At 45.0% G+C, this 24,776-nt stretch overlaps 1 protein-coding gene across 3 annotated transcripts in view; it reads left to right on the forward strand.

The window, feature by feature from the left end:
* Positions 1 to 24,776, forward strand: part of LOC138301163 (uncharacterized) — a 377,689-nt gene that overhangs the window by 218,324 nt on the left and 134,589 nt on the right. For all 3 annotated transcript variants that reach the window (XM_069241353.1, XM_069241354.1, XM_069241355.1), the window contains exons 3-5: positions 2,438 to 2,656; positions 7,916 to 7,993; positions 22,296 to 22,547. In XM_069241353.1, the coding sequence (XP_069097454.1) occupies positions 2,438 to 2,656; positions 7,916 to 7,993; positions 22,296 to 22,547 (549 nt within the window). The remainder of the gene's footprint in view (positions 1 to 2,437; positions 2,657 to 7,915; positions 7,994 to 22,295; positions 22,548 to 24,776) is intronic.

Consider the following 24,776-nt stretch of genomic DNA (forward strand, 5'->3'; position numbering starts at 1 on the left):
TGGTCACTAGTGGATGCATGGAGATTCCTAAATCCCCACTCTTGAATGTACTCATTTTACTTTGCAATGTGCGATTTATACATATGGCTCGACGGCATCTTCTTCTCAACCTCCATTTTGGACTCAATCAAAACACTCCGACTACCTACGTCTCATTATTTCAGACCATGACGCACACATAGCAGATGTAGTACGGAAGGCCCCAGTACCTCTGGTGCCCACATAGCGACTCTCCTAAGAGACACTGGAGTACCCAACATTCAGTGAATCTCAAGGCCTACACATTAACCAATATTTCATGGAAAACCGTGATACAGCATCCATCAGGGCACTCAAGTGAGATGCTTTTAAACTGGTTACTAGGGGAATATGTGTGCAGTATATAGTAGTCTGTAGGTCACTCAAAAGAGAGATTGGAAACTCTGAACAACAGATTACCACTCTAGAAAAAGCTGCAGTCTTAGACACCTTCCCATCCCCCATGCTGACTCCGGTTAAAACCCAAAATGCTATCCTTTTGGAGCAGCTGCGCTGCTTCATTCTCAATGCTTAAGTGTCCAGAACACACTTGGAGGGGGAGAAATACGTCTGCCTCCTTACATGGCTGGTGCGCCAGGAGGCCAACTCGGGATTGATCCTGGAGATTACTGTGCCCCCTCTCCCACGGCACGATCCTACATGCAGAGTTTTCTCTAGATCTCTGGCTTATGTGGAGTATACACTCCATCTTCACAAACAAAAGATCTTGCTCCCACACTTTGTGTGGTAGAAGCCCACCTTGGACTCCTTTGGAGAGGCCCAAAAGTAAAAGAAGTTTGCTTGCAGTCAAACATATTAGCAAACATGCAATTATCCATGTAACAGGGTTGATGTCCAAGGTGGTTAACAAACCGCCCCATAGAGGGACAAACATAAAGCATTTACCAATGCTAACAAAGGTTTTTTGAAATGCAAGCTCACGAACGAGTGATAGTGATGGACGTGCGGTGGGTGTGGTTGAAAGCCCACCGATCGATTACAACAGGGTAGGGCGCTTGTGCGCTCGACCTAAAAAAGGCTTTGATCACAGCAAGTTACAGCTGTATTTCTGTTGTCCCAATTCAGTAAAAGTGTGATGTAGGTACAAGAAGCAGAATGGGACAATTTAAGTGCTTGCCTGTGTTTGAGGGGCGAGTGTGGGACATTAATTCCAATGGTAACCTGTGAAAACATAGACTGAACAAAACCTATTGCAAAACATCTGCTGCCACAATATCTACCATCCATTAATATATAATGTCACCATAAACAAATCTTCACGTGCACTAAACCCATTAGGAAGCATATCTCCATATATTATACACCAGCAGTCGAAATAGAACATTACTACATTATGGAACAGGTGTCAAATGAGTTTGGATGGATTTATGAATTTAAAACTGGTTAAAATTGTTGAATCGGTATGTCTCACTATGACAGATACTTTGGCAGAAGACGTTTCTCCAATCTTTATTTTACAGGCGATGTATCACATTGAGCCACTGCTACAGGATCTACAAGGGTAGTTGTCATGAGCACCATACTCTCAAAACGACTGTAGGTCAGAAATTGGTGTAAAGCAAGCACGATCATCTCTCTGCTGAAAACCTTAATATCTGCTGTTTTCTCCCCCAAAGAAATTAGATGCTTCATTAGGGAAAATGCAAAACCTTTAGAATGAGGCTAGGTGTTGCTTTGTGTTGTCTGTATGTATGGCAGAGCTCAGGAAGATTGAGGCTGCCTGCCCTGTTGAAGAACTGGGAATACACAAAACCGTGTAATGCCACCTGAGTCCGTCCCAAAGCTGCCAGCTTGCTCGTCACATTCAGACTGGCACTGAGAAGCCAAGACCCCCTGCTCTTTCTTTATTTTATGTGTTCGCTGGTATTTTCTCCTCTGAATAGATTACAAATTACCCTTAAGGTAAATTCAAGTTACTGAGTATAGTGTGTTAAAATTGCTACAAATTCAAGTTTTCAAATCGCAATAAATACCTTAAGGATAAGCTCGAAGGACAACTGGGATGGCCCTTGGGAAACATTGAAGGAAGCAATGCAAAAGCACGAGCCAGGTTCACCTAGTGCTTATACCTGAAAGACAGCCCTTAGGGAGGGGGTCCTCTACCCACCATCACCATGGAGACCATTGTCTGATGCTTGAGGTTGGCAGGTACACCAGTTCTGGTGCCTTAATTGCTTTATTTTTTAAACTAAGATCCCAGCTGGGACATGAGACCTCACGGAGCCGCGTATTATGGCGAAGGGTGAATAGAACATACTTCGATTCTTTGAGATGTTTGCAGTCGGCCTGACAGGCCATACCTGTCTTTATCAAGTGCTGTCCAGGGTGTGCCTGTAGTCCATCCCTCGCCCTTCCGTACTGCCTCTCAACTAACACTCTGTCTGTGGTTTTCCTGCAGGAGGGGACTGGAGCCAGTTTGAGCGGGAGTTCCTTGATGCTCACAATGCGTACAGGAAGCAGCACAACGTACCTGCCCTACAACTTAGCCGGGATCTATGCCGCTCAGCCCAGGCTTGGGCTGACAAACTACTGTCCATCCGCACCCTGGAGCACAGCGGGGCCGACCACGGCGAGAACCTCTTCTACAAGTACAGCTCCAGTACCCGTGAAATTCCAGGTAAGTAGAGCTCCCCTATGTGTTGTGAGACTAGAAAATTGGAAGCACGGCTGCCTCATGCTGGACGCTAATGAGATTCCTCTAATACCAAGAGGTGCATGCTGGGCTGTGCTCGGACATTTGTTCCAGACAATACCAAGTATCGAAATGCCACTAGTTTTCAGTCTGTGGGTCGAAAGTATACTTTAGTGACGCTGTCTTTACAGAGAGGGCTTCCTGGAGCTCGGGTTTAGTTTTTAACAATTAAAACGTTTCAGGTTCTGAATTTGTAATATGAGATGCACATTTTTTACCCGTTTCTTTGTTTTGTTTGGCACTGCTTTTTTAGATAGTTCTTTTGTTAACAACTGTTTAAAAATATCCAAGATGTACAGTCAAACAGATTTCGTAAACGAATAAAAGTATCTCATACGAGAGTGAAATTTCCTCTTGGTAATTTATTCGTTATAATGTGGGAATCCTTTCCATGAGGGCTGCGAGGGCATGGAATCCCAGATGAAATTCACATCATTTGCTCAGTGCATGTTGTGGTCCTTCATTTTGTTTCTTAGCCAGAAATGAGTTGCTCCCTGCCATTCTGCCCATCTCGTTGTCTCAAACTTTAATTCTTCTTCATGCACTTAACACACTGATCCTGCCATTGCTTCACGTCAGAGCTGTGGAGCGTCAGGGAACATAAAGATGTTGGGGTGGGTCCTTGGTTGGCAGAGCAGAAGTAGGGCCCCCCGGATGTAGATTTGTTCTTGTACTTGCAAAATGCCACCTTACCTAGGGTGTAAGTGAAGACCATGGCACCAGTTCATTGAGATAAAGCTTAGAATTGTTTTGAAGTCTGTGGAAGGACAGGCGTAGGTTCAAGATGGAAAATCCTACGCCAAATTGGTGTATGCTTTGGGAAAAGCAAAGGCATCCTTAGGTTACAATAAATGTAAATGTGCACTGTACCTGGAAGTGGGTGAAGAAGGAACCCGAGGTAAAAACTGGCTGTAGCTTACAGTATCCAGTGGGGGCTTGAATAAATAAGCCAAAGCTACTGGGTCAGGAAGTGTCCCTGGGTGCTGCAGCAAATATACGTCGGAACAACACATGCTGGAACCACGACCGCGTTGTTACCACTAATGCTTTTACCACGAATGCCTTAACAACGATTTTTTGTTGTAAAGGAATGCGTGGAATGGCATGCATGGTTCCAGCATGCGCCCCCCTCCTGACCCGCCACTCTCGCCCCTAAAACTACTCGACCCCTCAACCCCTCCCCTAAAACTAACCTGACCCCCACCCCTAAAACCTAAAACTACCCAGACCCCCCACCAGCCCCTAAAACCTAAAGCTACCCCCACATCACCCCTAAAAACGAAAATTACCTGACCCCCATCACCTAAATCTGCCGCGACCCCCCTCCCCGCCCCTAAAACTACTGTGACCCCAGCCCCCAAAACCTTAAACTACCCGACCCCTCCACCCCTAAAACATAAAACTACCCCAACCCCCACCCGCCCCTAAAACCTAAAGTAGCCCAACCCCCCACCCCTGCCCCTAAAAACTATACTACCCCCACTTCACACCCATGCCCCTAAAATTACCTCGACGCCCACCCTGCCCCTAAAAACTAAAATTACCCTGACTCCCCACCCCTAAAGCTACCCTGACCCCCAACCCCTGCCCCTAAAACCTTAGCTACCCCAATCCCACACACCCACCCCTAAAGTTACCCTGACCCCGCCCCTAAAACTAGCCTGACCCCCACCCCACCCCTAAAAACTAAAAATACCCTGACCCCCAACCCACCCCTAAAACTACCCCAACCCCCACCCCTAAAACCTAAACTACCCCAACCCCCCACCCCGCCCCTAAGACTATCCGACCCCCCTACCCTGCCCCTAAAAGGTAAAACTACCCTGACCCTACCCTTAAAACCTAAAACTACCCCGATCCCCCCACCCCTGCCCCTAAAAACTAAAATTATCCCAACCCCCCTACCCCACCCCTAAACTACTGCTACCTCCCACCTCCACCCCTAAAACCTAAAGCTACCCAAACCCCCATCCCCACCCCTAAAACTACTGCGACCCGCTCCTAAAACCTAAAAGTACCCCGAACCCCCACCCCTAAAACTACCCGACCCGCCCATCCAGCACCTAAAACCTAAAATTACCCTGACCCCCCCCACCGCTAAAACTACCCCCGTCCCTACCCCAGCCCCTCTTAACGGACCGCATCTTCTCCGATCCTGAGTCTGTTTTCCTCTGCCTTAACCACGCATATTTGTTGTTCAGACATGCGTGGTTAAGGCAGAGGAAAACAGGGTCGTTGTTCAGGAAAGCGTTGTTCTGCTTTTGTGGACAACGCCCGTCGTTCTGCCTGCTTGCCATTCGAGATCACATCAAAATCCAGATGTTATCTTTGCAGGATTACTCCAGAATTAGTACATGATAAGATCATCTTCCTTGGCTATATCAGAATAATTATACTTGTATGCTTTGGTCAGAGGACAGTGATTCATATTTTGCTGTTCTGTTGCTTTAAATCTAAGGGTTCCCACTTTCCTTCCCAGTTGGGAATATTCAACTTTTTATTTGTCATTTTTCATATCAGAGAGCTTATCGGTGCCAGGGTGTTGGCTGTCTGTGCCCATGCAGTGAATAGCAGAGAATCCTACTGAGATTTTACTGACAGCTAGAACCATGGCTGATGCCAGAGTCAGTAGTGTGGCAAGTGTGTATGGGCCCTAGTTCAAGGAAGGAAATTCCTGTTTGAATTATCAAGTACAGCAATAATGAGAGTTGAATGGGCCCGTCAGGACTCTGGGCGCTGGTGCACTGCACCTGCAACACTAATAGAAGCTGCGCCCCTGGCCAGAGTCACATCAGATACTGGGTGCCTATTCAGTCCTGTGGTAGATAGAATCACTGTCAAGTGCTAAGAACTAACTAAGTGTATAAAAGTTGTCAAGATGACCTCTGCCCTCACTCTCAGACTCAGTAGGCATATTGTGGAGTTCCCTGCTGTTCATTGTGCTCAGTTATCAGGAAAGCATGACACGCGCTACGGCCTGATTACATCTACCAAGATTGCTTCTCACCAGGAAACCATCAAACACCAGGACCAGCTTTTTGCACATAGATGTGCAGGGCCATCGCTCTTCAGCTGTGCACACTGGCATTCTAGGACTTCACATGTTAGGCTCTAATGCCGTGTGCTATTCCTCTTCCTCTGGCTGCAGCCACTTACCAGGGCCTAAAGTTTTCAGCAAGATTTTCTGTGGCATTTATCTAACCATCTACCATGAATGGACCCTTTCCAGACCTATCCTTGCCATTAATATGGGCTGTTTATTTAACAGTGGTGTCTCCAATGGCTCTTTCCTCGACCTTTTGACCTTAAAGTATTCTCACTACTGCTAATGCCACCGTTTCTCCTTCATGGCCTAGCTGAAGCAGTATGGATCTGTGCTGAACCACCTTCTTGATGCTGCCTTGGCATCTACATCCAAATCTCTGCATCATTGAAGCTCTTTGAAAGCAGCACTAGAGTGATATTGCAATTAAAATCTAATCTACTCAGCATACCGTATACATCATTTTTGACATTATCCTGCTTGTGGTTTTTGGTCAACTCTCTCAGATCGCTTCAGTACATTCCAGTTCAGTGAAGCCACAGCTTCTTCCTACTACTAAGTGGGAACACAGATACAGAATAGAGATTTTATCATTTTCTGTTGACTGGTGTCTTTCTTTTGTTATGGTATTTTATGCTATCTTAAGTGCATTTGTATAGCAAATTCCCACCATCGGTATAGTCATGAAGTACATTTGTACTCTGGACGCCCGTAAGCTGGATTCTCCTTCATGTGAGTCAGTGGTTTGCGGAGAATGTATTGGGTTGTGTTTGGTACTTAGCCATCAAGCAGTACTGAAGTGAGTCCGGAGCATTATGGGTAGCAGATGTCGATGCCAAATAACGTCCTGAGCTGAAACATGGACAGAAACGGACCCCTTGCGCACAGTGTCACTCCTGTACTAGGGCGAGTCACACAGCACAGGACAGAAACGTTAGTAAGCAACTTTTCCATGCCTGAGGTTTTCTTTAAGCTATTTTCGTTTCAATTGCTTTAGCAAACAGCAGTGTGGAGTATGTCTTCATTTTGTGTTGGAATAATTATATTTTTGTGAGTTGACACCGAGTTTAGGAGGTTACTAGGATGATATGGTCAATCTTTTATTGCCATAAGGTGAAAAATGTGCTGTCAAGAATCCCATGTGTTTTTGCTACGAAACCCCCTTTTTGGTTTTGAATGTTGTGTGGAAGATCCTTGTAATTGATGTGTAGGCCATCATCCCTTGGTTATGTATTGTTAACAGGTGCTTTAGACACAAACATTGTGAAAGAAGGGAAGACACCACTGGATACCTCCACTCTGGATTTTTACCATGTGAATATTAGTTGCAAGATATGCTCTCGGCCAGTCCAAAAAGGCACCTCTTTAATGTCAGCACACTTTTGACCTCCGACGGAACATGCGTTCAGCCAAGATACTCTCAAACTCCCTAAGACTGCAGCCACTACGATAGCAAAATCTATCATTCATTTCCTCAAAGATTTAGTTGATAGTGCTATAGTAATGCTGTATTAACTTATAAACAATTTATCTGACAAGATGTGCTGTTTAGGGACCCCCTGCCCGAGGGGAAGATCTATTCTGTAAACCCCAAATATGTTGCTGGAGTTGTTTGGGTCACTGGTCCTGGACCTTTTGTCAGCCTTGCATCTGTGAGATGGTCCTTACTTTGTGTTAGATGCCTTCGAAATACCTAGCCAAAACTACTGTTAAATTCTGTAGGCTGGAACCTTCCTAGAAAAAAACTGACCAGAGTGTCCCTTTGCCCTGCTCAATCATTCTTCTTTCTCTCAGCCCATGTTGCTTTGAAGCATCGTACAAGCATGCCCGGACTTCCTTGCAGAATATCCATGGGCAGTGCCATCTCTCGCACAAGGCAGTGGCAGAACTTGCCGGAGTATGCAACTTAGGATAGTTACCTTTTCTGCTGTTCAATGCGAGATCCACAACTTGCTTTCATTTAACATGTCATGTCCGTCTCTCACCAGTCTCCAGAATGCAGTCCAGGCAATGCTGTAGGTTCCCTGCCATAAACAGGTCCAACAGGACAGACTGACATGCAAGTGAAGCCCAATGTTTTGGGGCTGTAGAAGTCCAGTTTACATAGCATAACCTTGTATGTTTGTCCTCACGTTTCCTAGGACATGAAGCAGTGGATTCGTGGTACAGTGAGATCAAGAACTATGACTTCAACAAACCTGGATTTCGGGGTGACACAGGTATAGTCTTTTCATCTGACCATGTAAGATATTTAAGTTGTTTTGACTGACTGCTGTATTTTAACTTACATTTATGTTCTGTACCTGGCCATTGAATGTGGTCCACATGATTCAGTGACATGGGCACTGTGCTGCCCTGTCAGTCGTAGGTATGTGTTCGGAAAGTGTGGAATGCGTGTGTTTTGGTGACACTGGGACGGTATTGCCTGTCACTCCTAAACATGTGCTTAGAGTGTAAAGGGTGCAGCAGCAGCACTTCAACTTGGAGCCCCGCATCTATCACTGCAGTCCATGGCTGGTCATGTAGATGACTGATAACACATGTTGCTTCTCATCTTGTGCATGAAAATGTGTCTCATGAGGGTGGGGGAGAAAGGATGTTACTGTAGATGAGCGGGTTTCCCGCAAACTTGCTCAAACCTTTCACCCTAGAAAGCAGGGTCTTGTTGAGGCAGGTCAGATGATGGTTAGAATCTGATCACTTTATTTTTGGCAAAAGTACAGTTTTACACAAACTTGTCCTGTATTTAGGTTTTAGGCCGGCTGTTGGACTGGGCTGAACTCGGGATGTTGTGCCTGTCCTTAAGCAGCTAGTCCTCAGCAGTGTTGAAATAAAAAAATGTTTATTTAGTAACCCTCCACAGGCCTTACAAAATACTGAGTTTGAGAAATACCAGGGCTTCCCTCTGTTCATTCCTCCTTTTGACTCTTTCACCATCCTACACTTCCAGTCTCCTTAGCTCACTCCTACAGGTTTTTTCTTCCCTGTAGTTCTATTCCTATTTCCACTTTTTTCTGCCTTTTTTTCTAGGTCAAAATATAATGATGATAGATAAGTCACGGTCTCCAGCATGGTTCCCACCTTCTACAACCACCGGCACAAATTAAGTGCTTGCACTCAAGTATAGTCAGAGGTTTCGATGTTCATCAGCAAACCTCTTCAAGCCAATGATTGCCCAATGTTTTATTTTTCTTATGTGGCAGACTGTTGGACTGTCTTTTTCAGGTCCAGGAATTGCCTCCCGACATTGCAGTTCACTGTCTTGAAAGCAGCAATTTTCCAGTGTCTCGTGAAGACATCAATATCAGCCCCTCTTCACAGAATAGACGCGCAGGCCTTAAGTACGATCGATCTGTATGATGAGGATGGAAGTGCTGTAATAATAGAACCGATTTCATTGAGACTGTCTGAAGCCCTGTAACGAGCTGTCTGCATCAGAGCAGCGTCAGCCAGGTGTATGGTTGTTCTGCTCTGGACCTAAGAAACATTAGCGAAATTCGCAGAATAGGTTCAGAAAAACATGGCCCAGTGTGTCACCCTGTGTGAACCTCTGGGACCAGTGTGTTATCCTCAGGTTATAAGTTTCGATGAAAGCAAGCTCGGCTTGGGCTTCATCTTTTGTAAGTTCATTATAAAGAGCATCACTTCTGGAGGCTCATTGTAATTCAATTGTGCATTATTATCTAAATACATGCAGTGTTATTTACAGCAGTAGGGTTTATGAAAGTGGATAATAACTCGTGTTCGAGCAGTAGAAGGCATTGCAAGAAAGCGTCTGTGTCAATACATCACTTCACTCTGAAGTGGTACAGAGCACTAAAAGTGATGATAAAGTAGGTAGAAAGGGTTGTAAATGAGTATCACTGAAATCCGCAGAAGAAAACAAAGCGAAAACATCTAGACTTACCTTTACTGTATTCTGTAAATATGAGGTCGCGCTTTCGTAGGATAAAATTACACGTCAATAGCAGGGAAAACGAGGTAAGCATATAATAAAAAAAAAAAAACTCTTTATTGAACAATTGCTCAGACAGCAAAATAATGAACAAGTCAATCGCACAGTGTATACATTGGTCAGCGTAAATCTTATTATACAAATGGATGTCATAGTTATCTTTTTTCAACTTTTCAATAGCATAGATGACAACACCCTCTACCCAGGCTAGGCACAAAGGTGAAAGGTTTGCATTTCCTCTGTTCATGTTATCACTATCCATTTAGGAGCCCGATTGCCCCATACCATCACCCATTTCTGAGGACAGCCCCTGCTTTTATAAACTGCTTGTTCAGCTCGTTGGCACCTATCCATATCAATTTCCCAATCCACAATGCGGGGGTGAGAGGGAGGTCACGCTCCCCAAGTCCGCGCTATATTGTGCTTAGCCACCCCCAGTGCCACAACCAACCAAATCCTCTGGCACCTAGGCCATTTCTCCTCGTTTGTGATATTTAGGAGGTGCCATTTGGCCGCCAGGGCAATCTCTAGTCCAGTGACTTGGGGCATTATCCGCACCACTCCCACCCAAAAACATTGAATTTCCGGGCAGCTCCATAGTATGCGAAAAAAGGTTTCCACTTGTTCTCAGCCCCTCAGACATAGGGTAGCATCAGTCCTCCCCATTCGGTACAGGAGCCCTCCGGAATTGTACGATCTATGGCGTATCTTTAGTTGGACTAGGAGAAAATGGGTTTGTATCGCCATTTTCCTAGGACTCTGTATCGCTTCAACCCAGTCATCATCTTCAATATCACCAAGATCCGATTCCCACGCACTCTCAGAGCTATCAGTGGGTCTGGGGAGTTGTTCAACAACTTCCTATATAGCATGGAAATCACATTTTTTGGTCAGTGGGTCTAACAGTAAACGGCTGTCCCAACAGTGCTGTCTCAGGCACTTGTTTAACTTCTAAGATATGTTTTTGAAGTCCATGTCACAGTGGTAGACCTCTGAATCGTTCAAAGTCTCCCATCTCGTATTCATGTTGCAGAATCTCAAAGGCCACCAGTGACTCTCCTCTGCACATATTGCCCAAGTGTTATATACCAGGCAATTCCCACTTCCAGAAGCCCTCCACCTTCCCTCAAAAGATTGCGATCACACAATTGGGTCCTGTCTGTCAGTTCACCCTCCCATCCCAGATATTTGGTAGCTTCTCACCACACCCTTACCACTGTCAGAGTGTGGGTCAGAAGGTCCTGCTCCCATCCTCGTCGATGGAGAACCTGCAGGTGACCTCTGTTTCCCATGGCATTTCTGTCCACCTAATTGGCTGGCTCAGTTTGGTCAGTGAACGCCCAGGTGTTGACAGCCACAGGCTGCGAGGCTAAATACTACTTAAGCCTGTCAGGGACCACTAGCCCTCTCCCTCCCTCCCCCCATAACTTAGAAAGCGCTATAGTTGAGCTGCCCCTGTCCCACAACAATAGTCCTATCATATGGTCAACCTTTCTGAAAAAAGTATAGGAGGGCCTTATAGGGTGTGGTTTGTGAGATGTAGAGCAGGCGTGGGAGAGTGATAATTTTTAGGAGGGCCACTTTGCCCATTAGGGATAGTGGGAGTGCTCACCAATGTGGAACATCCCCCTGGAATCCATCTAACAGTGGTTGTAGGTGTCCTATTTAAAAATTATTGTAGATCTCTGGTGACGTAGATACCAAGGTAATTAAAGCCACTCATTGCTAATGGGGCTGTGCATCTCCGTGAGAGCTGTGGCGTCCCAGCCCCCTGCAATCTTATCAGTCATGCATTTATAGGGTTTCACCGGCAGGCCGTTGTGCCCCTCTGCCTTCTCTGATTGCAAGTCTCATATTGCCGAGGCTATTTCTCCAACTGCCTGTTCTTGCTCCAGCTCATCCATATCGTCATCTGTAAGCATCTGGAGGCGGATGTCTTTCAGGAAATCAGCACAATCCTCCTCTGACGTGGTCATTGTGGAGGTGTATAGTTACTCATAGTAAGTAGCATATGTTTCCGCTATGGCTGCAACAGTCATCTGGGGTGTCCCTATACTGTCTTGGTCCTCAAGGACCCAATTTTGCCCCTTATCTCTTTCTTCCAACCACACACCCAGTTTGTTAACCTTGCCACCTACATCAGACAGGCCGCGCTGGGTTGCCAATGCATGAGCTCGTGCCCGGTCTTCTGCCAGCTCCCGTAACTTGCTGTTAAAGGCCGAGCTTGTGTTGGAGCTGGGGGTCATCAGCTTCCTTAGTTACAGTACGCTTTTAGAAGTGAGTCAGTGTCTCACTCCAGCGCCTCGCACTTATGCTTATGCTCTTTCCTTTGTCCCCCACTTAGGGCCTGCACATGCCATGGATGACCACCTGGAAGGCCTCCCAATGCACACAAGCGGATGGAATAGTCCTCTTATTATCCTGAAAGTATTTGTCTGCCCAGTCCCTTACTTGAGCCTTGAGGGCTCTGTCTTTTATGTGCCACGGGTCAAAGCTGGGGTAGCATGTGCTCTCTTGTGGGGCCCCAGAGCATCACCTCCACTGGTGAGTGGTTGGAGATACAGTGCGATCTATGTGCCTCATTCCTACATTTGCCTGCTTGTATCCACTGAGTGAGGATGGAATCTAGTTGAGAGAAGATACCACGAGCCACCAATAGATATGTGCATTATCCCGTTGCAGGGTTATGATCGTGCCAGAGGTCCACCAGGCCCATATCCTCCATAAAGGTCCGTAGGAGGCCCAGTTCTCCTGCAGACGCAGATCTAGTTTTTCTGTCCATACCCGGATCAACAACAGCGTTCATGTCTCCCCCTAATATTTGTATCCCTGGTGGCATTTCTCTAAATAAGGCGCAAAGTGTGATGTTCTGTGTAGTTTGTGGGGTGAATATAAGGAGCAAATATTCAATTTGTGTCTCTCTCAACTCCCAGTCTGGGCTACAAATTTACCATGGCTCCAACCTTTTAAGGAGACTGTCCATTCCTCTAGACTCGGTCAAGTAGCCTGCGTGTGCCAAGATGGTGTATCCAGATCTATCTAACGCTTCATAGTGGTTACCTTTAAGGTGATTCTCCTGCAGAAGGCAAGGTTTGGGGCATGCCTACAGAGATATTGAAGCACTATAGTGCACTTGATCTTGCTACCGAGGACATTCCACATCAGAACTTTGAGACTGAGCTGTGGTGGAGTCCTCATTCAACTGTGTTGTGTTAGCGGGGTTGCCTATGCTCCTACCTAAGGTCTAATTGTGTCCCTCCACCCCCATGTGTCCTACACATGGATCTATTGTTCTCTGACAACACTGTGCTTGAGCAAGATTTAACACAAAAAACTATTATGAAACAATAAAACAGTAGTGCCCAACAAAGAAACTCCCCCCCCCCCCCCCCACCACCCTGTTCCCTTGCATTGCAGGCTCAGAACTACCCACCACCCCAATCTGCAGAGTGCCTGTTGCCCAAACTGTGTCATGCAAAACAATGGGTTGATCACCACCACCTTGACCAGCCTGTGTATCATGTATTAATAATTACACCACTTTTTGTGTAGTATAATTTATCCATATGTCTGCATTGTAGATTTGCAAAATACGCCCCATCCCTCTCCCCAATCAATCCATGCCCCAGCACGGGGCCAACAAATGCATGCAGTCACCTCTAGGGCCTGTGACTGTATCCCCATAGCAATATTCCGCCAATGTCACTTACAGTATCCAGAAATGTGTGTAGGGTGGGCCATCATCCATCAGTCGTTGGGATTGTGATGTTCATTAGTCTTTAGGTGCAACATCTCCTGTTTGCATGTGGTGTGGAATCAGACAGAAGATTGGGTTCTGTCTTCCACACCACCCTCTTCCTCTCGTCATCCAGGGGTGCACCATCCCTCCAACCAATTCCATCCTCTTCTGGTGTTGTAAAGTGCCAGGATTTGCCCTCTGCTAGCACTTGTAGTCTGGCTGGGAGTAACATCATTTACTTGAGTTCCTTTGCCCTGAGCACTTTCTTGACTTCTTTGAAATTGCGTTGCTGCCATTGGGACCGCCAGAGTAAAGTCTGGAAAGAAGTGAATTGTGGTGATTTCAGATTCAGATCGCCATGGGCATGGGCCACTTGAACAATTGTGTCCTTGTCATGATAATTGAACACCATGGGAATAATCGTCCTTAGAAAAGCAACTGGCTTCGGTGGGGGCACTGGCACTCTATGTGCCCTTTTGATTGAAAAGAAGTTGGATGCTTGGAGCAGAGAGTGTTGATAGTGAGGCCCTCCATGAAAAGATTGGCACACTGGCATTCAGCCTTCTCTGGAACTCCCACCACACTAATGTCCTCCATGCCCTCCTGATCCTCAAGTTTGGCTGCAATGGTGACGTTTTGCTTCTTAAGATATTCTACTTGGTCCTCTAGTCTCTTAGGTATAGATTGTAACAAGTTTATATGTGATTCCGCCACCGTCAACTCTTTTTAAACTCCACTTGGAGAACAGTAACATCTGTTACAGCATCCAGCTTAGGTTCTGTTGTGGTCTTCAGGTCCTGTATCGCTGCAATGATAGCACTCAGTGATGGTTCGTTGGCCGAGTGGAGTGGAGTTCTGCACCCAGTCCACTATTGACAGGGGGTGCCCTAGGTACATCATATTAGTACATTTTGTTGGTCTGTATTGGTCGTTTGTCCCTCACCATAGCACACATTCCATCACTTCCGAGGCACTCAGTGATGTAGAAAGCCAGGCCTCACAAGTGTCTTCGCATTTAGTCAGTCACAGTAATCATTCAAGACCTCCACTTCCCCACGGCCTGTACCTTTGTATGTTAGAGAACACCAAAGTCCTGGCAGCAGCTGGCTCTTAGGTTAGCAGTCCCTTGTGTATGATCGGAGGCCTTCACTCAATGGTCTTGATGGGTGAGGGGGTGCCCCAACACAGACCCCCACTTGTCACTCAAGTACGCATGTCATATAAAGGGGCCATGTGCAGGTGCAGTGCCAGGCCACACGGGGCGAGGGGACCCAGCTAGAAGCTGTTCACAGGGGTCAACTCAGTCCATCAGAGTTTGTTGCCCCCCAATCCCCCTCACCCAGCTCCCCTGCTGGTGCACTTACTTTGTTAGGGGTGGGAGCCACACACACACACATGCACATCCGTGATTTCTCCTTAAATAGGGTAGGATCCCTTGCAATGCGGCCCGCTCACCGCTGTTGCTGCCACTCTCCGGGCCTCTATGATGGCAAAGGCTGCTGGTCTGTCAGGCTCCTGCAGCCCTGCACTGCTCTCACTTTGCCGAATATCTTGTTGCCCCCCACAAGGGGTTGTGGTCATGCACCATGCTGCAGCATGAGGCCAAAGGTCCACTTGCGATCTGGCCTGGGGCCATGTCTAAGCACACACACACCCCAGTCAAATGGACAGGAGGTTAAGAGGGAGGGTGGTGAAGCAGCAATGCTGACAGCTGCTTCACTCAGGCCTCAGGCTACCTGCCCAATCCCTGGCTCCCATCACTGCCTGTCACCTGGGCCCTCCACCAGTCCAGAGTCAAAGAGGTGGCGAGGGAGGGAGACCCTGGAGGAGCACTAGTGTCGCTACAAAACCGGTGATGGCCCAGTACTGCAATCAGGCGGCACTGCAGAAGGCAGAGTCAGATAAAGGAGAGATGTAGGAAAGTCCTCCTTTTTGCCCAGGTCACCCCCAACTGTTTTTGACAGATACTGGTGGTTACTGACTCTTGGCTGTACCCTAGTACTGCTTACCAGTCACAGGCCCTGTGCTCTGTGTAAAGTAGATATGCAAATTAGGCCAATTGGCAGTATTAACCTATCTATTACTCCTTAGTATATGGTAGGTCATATAGGTTTAGGAACCCCAGCATAGGTAGTGCCTCATAGGTGCACTGCTGAGGTGCCCAGTGTCATTTTAAAGGCAGGCCTGCCTTGCTGGCTGCTATTCAACTAAAGTTATATGCAAATTTGACTTTGGAATTAAAAGTACTTCCAAAGTCTTAACCCACCTTATTTTTACATATATGTCATCCCTAAGGTGTGTCCTATGTTCCCCGAGGGTTGGGTGCCATGTACCTATAAGCAGGGACCTTATAAAATTGTTTTATAAGCCCTGGGGAGGTAACATAGCCAAATTAGTTTTTCCCTCACTGTAGTGAATGGTCTCCATAGGCTAAAATGGGGAGACTTTATTTTAATTAACAAAGTCTCCTTAAGTGTCAGATACCTTAAGTTTGGTATCAAATTAATTGTTACAATAAATCCCACAACTTACAATTGTTGGATTTCATATAACTAGTTCAGGTAAAGAGTATTAAACTCTACCTAAAAAGTTGCCAACTTCAGCTCTATAGTGCCCTTCTCTGATTGGCAAACCTCTAGCAGCCTGGCCAGGCTGCCTTGATGAGGTGCGAAGTGGCCTGGGCTGAACACTAAGAATGCGCCTGGGAGAGGAGAACTGCCTTAGCAGATAGGGAAGCAGGAAGGGGGAGGGCTGCCAAACTGGCTTTCAAAGGCAGTGGAGGACATTAGGAGCAACCCAGCACCTCCCTCACATCCTGCAACTCCAGACCATTAGGTGCCCTCTTGATTAGATTAGGAGAGGGCAGGAGAGTGGGTGTGGTTAGGATTTTTAGCCACACCAGTGAGTGGGCACAGCCAATGTAACCTCCAAAAATAAGTTTCAGCCATGATGGATTTTTGAAGAATGTTGCTCCCTTGGATTGACTTTTGCCACACTTCCCAGTAAGTGGTCATCACAGGGGGAAGGACCCTGCATCTGATTGGAGAACCAGGAACCCCCGTGTTTTTCTCCCAGGAGCAAAGGTAAATATGGCAGAGATGCACCCACACCTCAGATCCCTACAAGGAAAAACATCAGAAGAAGGACTGCCCTGCTGCACCCATGACCTGCACCTAGAGACTGCACTCTGAAGAACTGCACCAGTTGCACGTGTGGGCTTCACCACAAGAAGGACTTTGCCTGGCTTCAACTGGTTCAAGGAGGGGCTCCCTGTTGCTTACCAGAGTCCCCTGTCTCTGATCCTGAAGAAACTGACAAGCTGACCACTGTCCATTGACCAATTTGGAGTGTGAGCCAGGTGCATTCTGGGAGTTGTAGTCTGCACCCTCAAGGAGCAACTCCGAGCTTCAGGAACTTTGGGGTGAGCTGGGGACTCCAAAAGAACCTTACAAGACCTTCTAAAAGAAGATCCAGAACTTTGGAGAAGATTGGAGAACTTTATGGGAAAAGCTCCATAAACGGACCGACCCGCTGCTGCAAATCTAGCCAGTTTGCCTCAACCGCGACCCTGCCTGACTTGCAGGGTCACCCGGCTGAAGAAAATATCAGAAAAAGTGACTAAGTCCAAACGTAGAAAGTTGATTGGGACCTCCCGGACAGTGTATCTGAAGAGGGCTCCAGGGATGTTGGATCAAGATTCAGGTTTGCCCCGGTCGAAGGATTTTCATCTCGAAAAATCGTCCAAGTCAGAACGTAGAAATCTGCACTAAGGGCTCTCGTGATGCGTATCTGAGGAAGGGCTCCATGGAGGTCGGATCGGACTGGCGACTTCGTCCCACTGAAGAAAATCTTCAAGAAAACAACTAAGTCCGAAGGTAAACCTTTGACCGACGCCTCGCGCTTTCTGTAGCTGAGCAGGGCTCCATCGCGTTCGGCCTTAAACTTTGACTTTGTCCCGGTCGTGCTGCGACCAGATGACCTGATTGGCGCTATTCGTTCCTACGAACAGTAATTCTTTAAAAATTCATATCTCCAGTTCCCTTTAGCTGATTTTATTCATTTTGCTGTCATTTTAAAGCTAAAATACTTCCTATTTTTATTAATTGTTTTTGGATTATAAACTGTTTCCTGTGTTTTATTTAATTACTGCTTTGTGATACTTGGATTCTTTACACTTTGTCTCCTAAGTTAAGCCTTGTTGCTCGTTGCCAAGCTACCAAGGGTTGAGCTGGTGTTAATTTATTGAGACCTAACTGAACATAGTAGGGGTTAGTGGCCTATTGCTAAGTGTAGGTACTTTCCTGCCCTTGCCAATAATCCACTTTCCAACAAGAGGGGGCAGTGGCAACTTCCAAAGTCACGTTGCACGGCCTATGCACAGCAGCCTGCATTTTCCTTGGGTCTGTCCCCCCTCGTATCTCACCAGTTGCTCCTCAAAGCACAGAACGCCACTACAGGGGCACCAGGGACTTCGGCTTACCCAGTGGATGTCATGGCATCCATGAAAGTTGGAGGTTTGGACGGATGGAATGGGTTATTAGAACGGCGACTGCAGAGCTCCTCTAATGTGCTGCCATCATGGCTAGTGATAAGCCACGCCCCTGAAGCTTACCATTTCAATCCAGACATGTATAGGGCTCCTATGTGGTTCATGGCATGGTGGATCAGATAAGTATTAATGAAGGAAACTGCAAATAATTGAAGATGTCTTCATTAGAGGTAGTGGCGTTGCTGACCATAAAACAGCTGGTTGGCAAGTCAGCAACTGTTCATTACTCTTGTGATCCAAATGTGCCTCCCTGAGACATATGATAAGAGTGATTAGAAGTGGACTAAGACAGGCCTCCTCACAGATCTGGAGAGGCCTTGGATCGATCTGGGACTCCTAACGGCGGAGATTCCCCTGTGCCAAAGAGTCAGCAGAGATTTACATTCCATTCATCGCTTTAGATCAAGGCTGAAGATAGCCTGGTTCTAGTCTGTTGTGGATACCGCCAACGGCCTGCCAATGTGAACACTAAGGGCCTGATTCTAACTTTGGAGGACGGTGTTAAACCGTCCCAAAAGTGGCGGATATACCACCTACCGTATTACGAGTTCCATAGGATATAATGGACTCGTAATACGGTCGGTGGTATATCCGCCACTTTTGGGACGGTTTAACACCGTCCTCCAAAGTTAGAATCAGGCCCTAAATCTGAAGAGATATTTGCAAGAAAATGCACCATGTTTGTTTTGTTACTATCAGCTCGGACAGAGCCTTGTTGGGTCACCTGTAATTAAATGAGCCTCCTTCTTTCAAAACGTATTTTGTTGAAAAAGGCAGAAAAATTGTGCCTGTGCTTGTGTAAACTGAGCTTTGGTGTAACCAGGCGGCTGTGTTAAGATGGTGAACATTACATCTAGGCTTGCTCTTGGGCTTCCATTCCAAGAATGTGCAGGCTTCATTCTTTGCACATGCTGCATATCACCGACCACAAGAGATTTTAGAAGCACATCATGTACTAAAGAGGCTATGAAAATCTTCACTATAATACGGAAAGCTCGAAATGAGCAAAGAGACTGTAGTAATAGGTTTCACTGACTAGGTGGAACTACAGTAAGTGAGGTACATGGTGGGAGTAGGGGATGCTACAGAGGATGAAGAATGAAAGGAACCAAGAGTTGTGTATATGTTCGAGGGATGAGGAGGCACTGATTACTTCCCAATGTTAGAAAGTTTAATGAAAACATCTTTGGCAGTGGCAGCTAGTGAAGTGATGGGACATAATTCCTAGAATAAACTGCACCAAGTAAGCGGAGGTGACCTCCCATCCTGCCCCAAGCAATTTGGTAACTTTGAAAATTGGACCAAATGGTTGGTTGTAAAGCAGAATAAAAGAATCGGTGATAAAGCTGCAGTTTTACAAGCGTTTCACGAGAGGTTAAAAAGCAGACGTTTGTACAGATTTGAATTCATCTTAAAATGAAATATGATATGGCCTCCTGTCATTATTTAGAATTTAGATAGCCTACTGCTTAACTTCTGCTTAGATCTTTTGCTTATCCCAGACATCTCTCCATCTTGTCTTGTTCGGTAGGCTCTCATTATTCTAATGAGACTACTGGATTTTGAGCAGCAAGATCAGGTGATCAGGTGGTCCACTGTGTGGGAGATTGAGTCTGACCCACTGTGGGTGACACCTGCCACTCCAAATCCAGGTTTTTCTCCGGCTAACTAGCAGTGCCTCATGTCTACCAAAAGATAGGGATGACTGGGCAGCCGAGAACATGACATATTAGGCTTCTCAGGGAAGTCGTGGTCACTCAGGTCGCATCCGGTTCTCTCACTCACAATTGGGTCTCATACATAAATGACAAACGGAAGCAGTATATGTTCTAATGATTGGTTTACTAAAACAACTGCATCTTAGATAGCAAAGTGTGAGCTGCAATAACCAGGACGACGCAACATGACAATATTAAAATGGTGACTAGGAGAGTGAAGCACAAGAATAACGCTATCATATTGTCACTAGAATCTATGGACTATTTCCTATCTAAATCATAATCTGAGCACAGCATGTTAAACTCTAATCCTGCCTTTCAGGTTCCCCCGGGAGGACATCGACCCTCATACCTGAGCAAAGGCCTGTAGTCTGCGTTAGCATCTGCAGCGAAGCATTCAGCAATCATCATACAGTTGTGGTTCCCTGGCTAGAATCTCCCTCTTAATGTGTAATGGGACCAGGAAGTGTTTTTATAATAACACAGCTGATGTTCTAAGAAAATGTCCCTACATAAGGATGTGTATTTTCTATGAATGTTGGAGACTAAACTTCTACCACGTTCACCGGCAATGTACCAAACTGTAGCCTTGACTGAAGCACAAAGTGATCAAGAATGTCTTGTTTGAGAACACAGTGCTGGGCTAAGCAAAAACAGTTAGATAGATGAAAATAAAACAAGACCGTAAAACTTGTTATTGTAAAAATAACAATGCAAAGCCGAATAAAGGATATCTAAGTCAAAGTGCACAGCGGCCTAGTGTGTTAAACTAATGTGCATGGAGCTATAGCTAAAATAGCTACACAACAGTCTGAGACTTAAGACAAACCCTTGGGCTCAGCCCAGACTACTTGCTTTAGACCATCTTCCCAACATGTCTCCTGAATAAATCAATTTAGGCTAGGATATCACACCTCTTCTCTTTAAAGCAACACATACTTAGGGCTGGTTTCATTATTACGCACATTTCAGTCTGATTAGTTCATCATTTGCTCATTAATTGATTACAACATTAAATATATGGTAATTATTGTTTGAACTGTTGGTGGGGCTCACGTGGCTCATATGCCATTTGGTTATTAATTGCATCAAATATTTGGAGTTTGTTAGATTATTGCATTAAATGTTCACAGTTTTGGTTAAACACTGGTGTGCATTTGATTAGTGCATTAAATACCCAGGTCTCCATTCATAGTTCATTAAATATGTATGGCTTGGTTGATAATTGCATCACAAATTAGAGCTTTACTTTATATTTGCCCCATGTAATTGGTGATCTGATTATCATACATGATTCTGCAATCCCTGTATAAAAATGTCACAGTCACCGATTTTAAAGAGATGACATTGTAGCTCAACTGCAATAACTTATCACATTCGAGTTCGATGTCACAATGCCTGCTGCCAGAGGCAGCAGCCGAGGGGGAAATGGAAGTCAGGTCACCAAGCGGAATTAAAGCAGCTGTTTAAAGTATCATAAACAAAATGTTGCTTTTCTTACTTCTGCTTTGTGTTTTTTTTTTTTTTTTCTACTGAAATGTCAAGCAGAAAGTAATCCCATATATTATTACAATAAACATTTGAGATACTTTGTGGCTGCTTCATAAATAATAAATCATCTCTTGGATCCTCATATCCAACATGCTCCTTTGATTTATACATCAACTATCCGGATTGATGTGACAACTTGGTTAAAAGTCTCCTAGTCAATTCTACTACTTCCAATCGCTTTTTACAGAGGAAGATGTTATTGGTAATACCCAAACAGGATAATTTATTAACCTTCATTTGGGAACGAAACCAAAATGACCGTGTGAAGGCAAGGGTAGATTCATTATGTAGGTCATTTGGTCCTTTCCTAGAATGGCTTTAATGGGCTTGCACTGTGTTTTTATGTGTATACACATGGATCCCAAACCCATCAGCTTTGCCAGTGCTTGTTGCGCTTAATGATGTTTCCAATGGCATTTGACATAGGACTGCAACGTAGGGCTTGATTTAGAGTTTGGCAGAGGGGCTCATAACAAATGTGACTGATATCCCGTCCGCCATATTACAATTTCCATAGGATACAATGGAATTGTAATATGGCAGACGGTATATCCATCACATTGGTGACAGAGTAACCCTGTCTGCCAAACTTTAAATCAGGCCCATAGTACCGATTCAGTCACTTTGGGTCACCATGGGGCAACTTTTTAGCTAAGTTATTTTTTAAATGCTGCATATACTTGTCACGTGATTGCATTTAATCTACATATCTCACATCCATATTTACTCTGACTTAATCTGTCATCTGAAATAGAGCCAAAACAGTGTTAGGGCCGAAGTAATCTTGAGTTCACATTATTCTCAAAAGGTCCTGATATTAAACTTTTGCTCAGAAATAGTTTTTTCATCGCATTTGTTATTATATCTTGTGTCCATTTTTGCACAGATTGTGGAATCCCGAAAATTTAAAATATGTCTGAACTGCTGAATCAAGTTTGTGAGTTGAATACTAAACATTAGCAACTTCAACAATATAAAATACTTACGTGTTCTTTTCGAACATACCTAGGTCACTTTACTCAGGTAGTGTGGAAGGACTCCAAGGAATGTGGTGTTGGCATGGCAACTGATGGCAGAGGGCTCTTCTTTGTGGTTGGTCAGTACAGTCCAGCGGGAAATATCACCAATCCAGGCTACTTCGAGAAGAATGTCCTACCACCTGCAACATCTACTAACATCTTCAACAGCAACAAACGTAACCTCACTAATCAAGATAATGAACCACCGAGACAAAGAAGTGATCGAGATAAATCATCCAGTGGTAAGAGGAGCTGCCCAGTGCATGTCGGTGCTTTGTCCACTTTAGAAGAGAGTATTGCAAGTTAAAATCTTAGTTTCTTTGTGTCAAGTTTGCCTGTTTATGCCCAGTGCATGTCTGTGCTTTGTCCACTTTAGAAGATAGTATTGCAAGTTAAAATCTTAGTTTCTTTGTGTCAATTTTGCCTGTTCATGTCACACAGCACAATAATAGTATAACTGCAACAAGATAATAGTTGCAACCGCACAATAAGAGAATAATTGACCAGAGCACAATAATTGACGTCTGAACAGTTTAGTTTGTACTTGCTGGTGCACATATATAAACTGTTCTGTGAAGGAGAATAGAAAGTGCCGGCTGGGATACACAAGTTTTTGACTTCTGGCTGAGGCCAGATTTATGCTTGGAAAGGAAACCAACATGTTCAGGTACATCGTTGATATTTAGTGCCTAGTTAGTGTTGTAACGTTCTGTACCCCAGGTAGTCATTATTTACCCCCTTCCTGTCTCCTAAATGGCAGTAAAAATGCCCTGAGTCACATCTTTGCTAGTCTTTTCAAATGAGCATTTGTGCACTGGCTATCCATGTTAATCCTGTTACTTCTCTCCAAAGCCATCAATACTGCAGACCTGTACATTATTCAAAATGTGCCGCCTGCTTCTTCCTCGGTCTCAACATCTGAATTTCCACCCCTATCCTTTCTCACCAAATTCCACTGACTTCGATTTGAGAAGTAAACTTACCTTAAATGTCTCCACTCAGGAAATCTGGATATTTGATCAACCTTGCCCCTCTGTCAGTGAGCTCATGCATAAGCCCTGAACCCATTCCCTGGTACTGGATTGTACTACTGAATACTGAGGATTTGTGTAAAATGTTGAAGATCAGATTATGAAAAGGCGAGTGCATAGAGAAGAAGTATAGATGTACTATTCCTAACTCCAGATCTACCTACCCTGAAGATATACATATCGGCAATGGTCACAATATTGGAGTTGGGTATTGAAAATCGATACTTACCTTTCAATATTTTGTTTTAAATTTTTTGTCCTTGATATTTCCATAATTCACTATTCTGCCTTCGCATTTATAGGGTGCACCGTGGTACCTGCCCCCTTACATCTTCTGTCTTTCCCTCTCTTTCAGCTTTTGTTCCTTTTTAGATGCTTATTTTCCATCCACGAAGCGTCTCATTGGAATTCTCTGCTCCTTCTTTCACTTCATCTCTCGCCAGTTTGCCTTTGATAAAAGTCTCATAACTTACCTTCTCTCTTCTTAAAGCCAACTCCTGGCATCACAGATTCTAGTAGTGTTTTCTTCTTGGTGCTAGAACACTTCAGGGTACCACTGTGCTTTATAATATCAATATTAATTCAAACTATTTTACGTCATAATTCGCAACATCTTGTGGATGTATTCCTCTCACTCTGAAATGGCTTGAAGCACTTTTGATGCAAAGTTCTCATATGGTAAAACCATGTACCTGTACTTCCTCTGCCTCCCGTGAGGTCTTCTTGCATTTTTAACATATATGAACTCCCTTTGCTGAATATCAGAAGGCACCATGAGTTGTCTTTCTATTCATACATGACAAGTATTCCATTACGGTGAGAGTGGCCAGTAGCGCAAACCATCACATCAGTTTAGACATCTGCTTCAAATGCAGACAATTGAATCATGGATAGATAGCTGCAAAGAAAAACTGTTAAATCAGATTTTTTTTTTATAGCGCCCAATGCACGAGTAGGAAGAAACTTCTTTTTTCTATCCTTTCTTTTAAGGTTTCACCATAGACATGGTACATAGCTTAGCAAATTATTATGTTATTGTTTCAAGATGAAACGACCCATTGCGTATTGCGATGAAAGATGAAGCACTGTTTTACTATGCAAGTGTAGAAAAAGACCTCCCTCCCGTGTGTTCCTTCAAGATTTTTTTGCAATGGGAGAAACTACAAACACAATTTTATAATGAAATCCCTCTGCCAGAGGGGATGCTGCCAGCAGAGCCATAGATTTTCCTGCTGGAAGAACTGGAGGAACGCCCACTGGAGGGAACTATGCAGCAGCGGCTCCTCTGCTATGGCGGAGGAGGGTCGACTGCCAGCAGCAGATGCTGCAAACCCTTCACAATGAATGAATAATAAACTATGTTTATTATCCTTTCATTGTGAAATGGGCGGGCCCATGTTAGATGATGGGCTGGCCAAACACACATACGCACAGTGCTTT

Source organism: Pleurodeles waltl, chromosome 6, assembly GCF_031143425.1.
Source record: "Pleurodeles waltl isolate 20211129_DDA chromosome 6, aPleWal1.hap1.20221129, whole genome shotgun sequence".
Lineage (NCBI taxonomy): Eukaryota > Metazoa > Chordata > Amphibia > Caudata > Salamandridae > Pleurodeles > Pleurodeles waltl.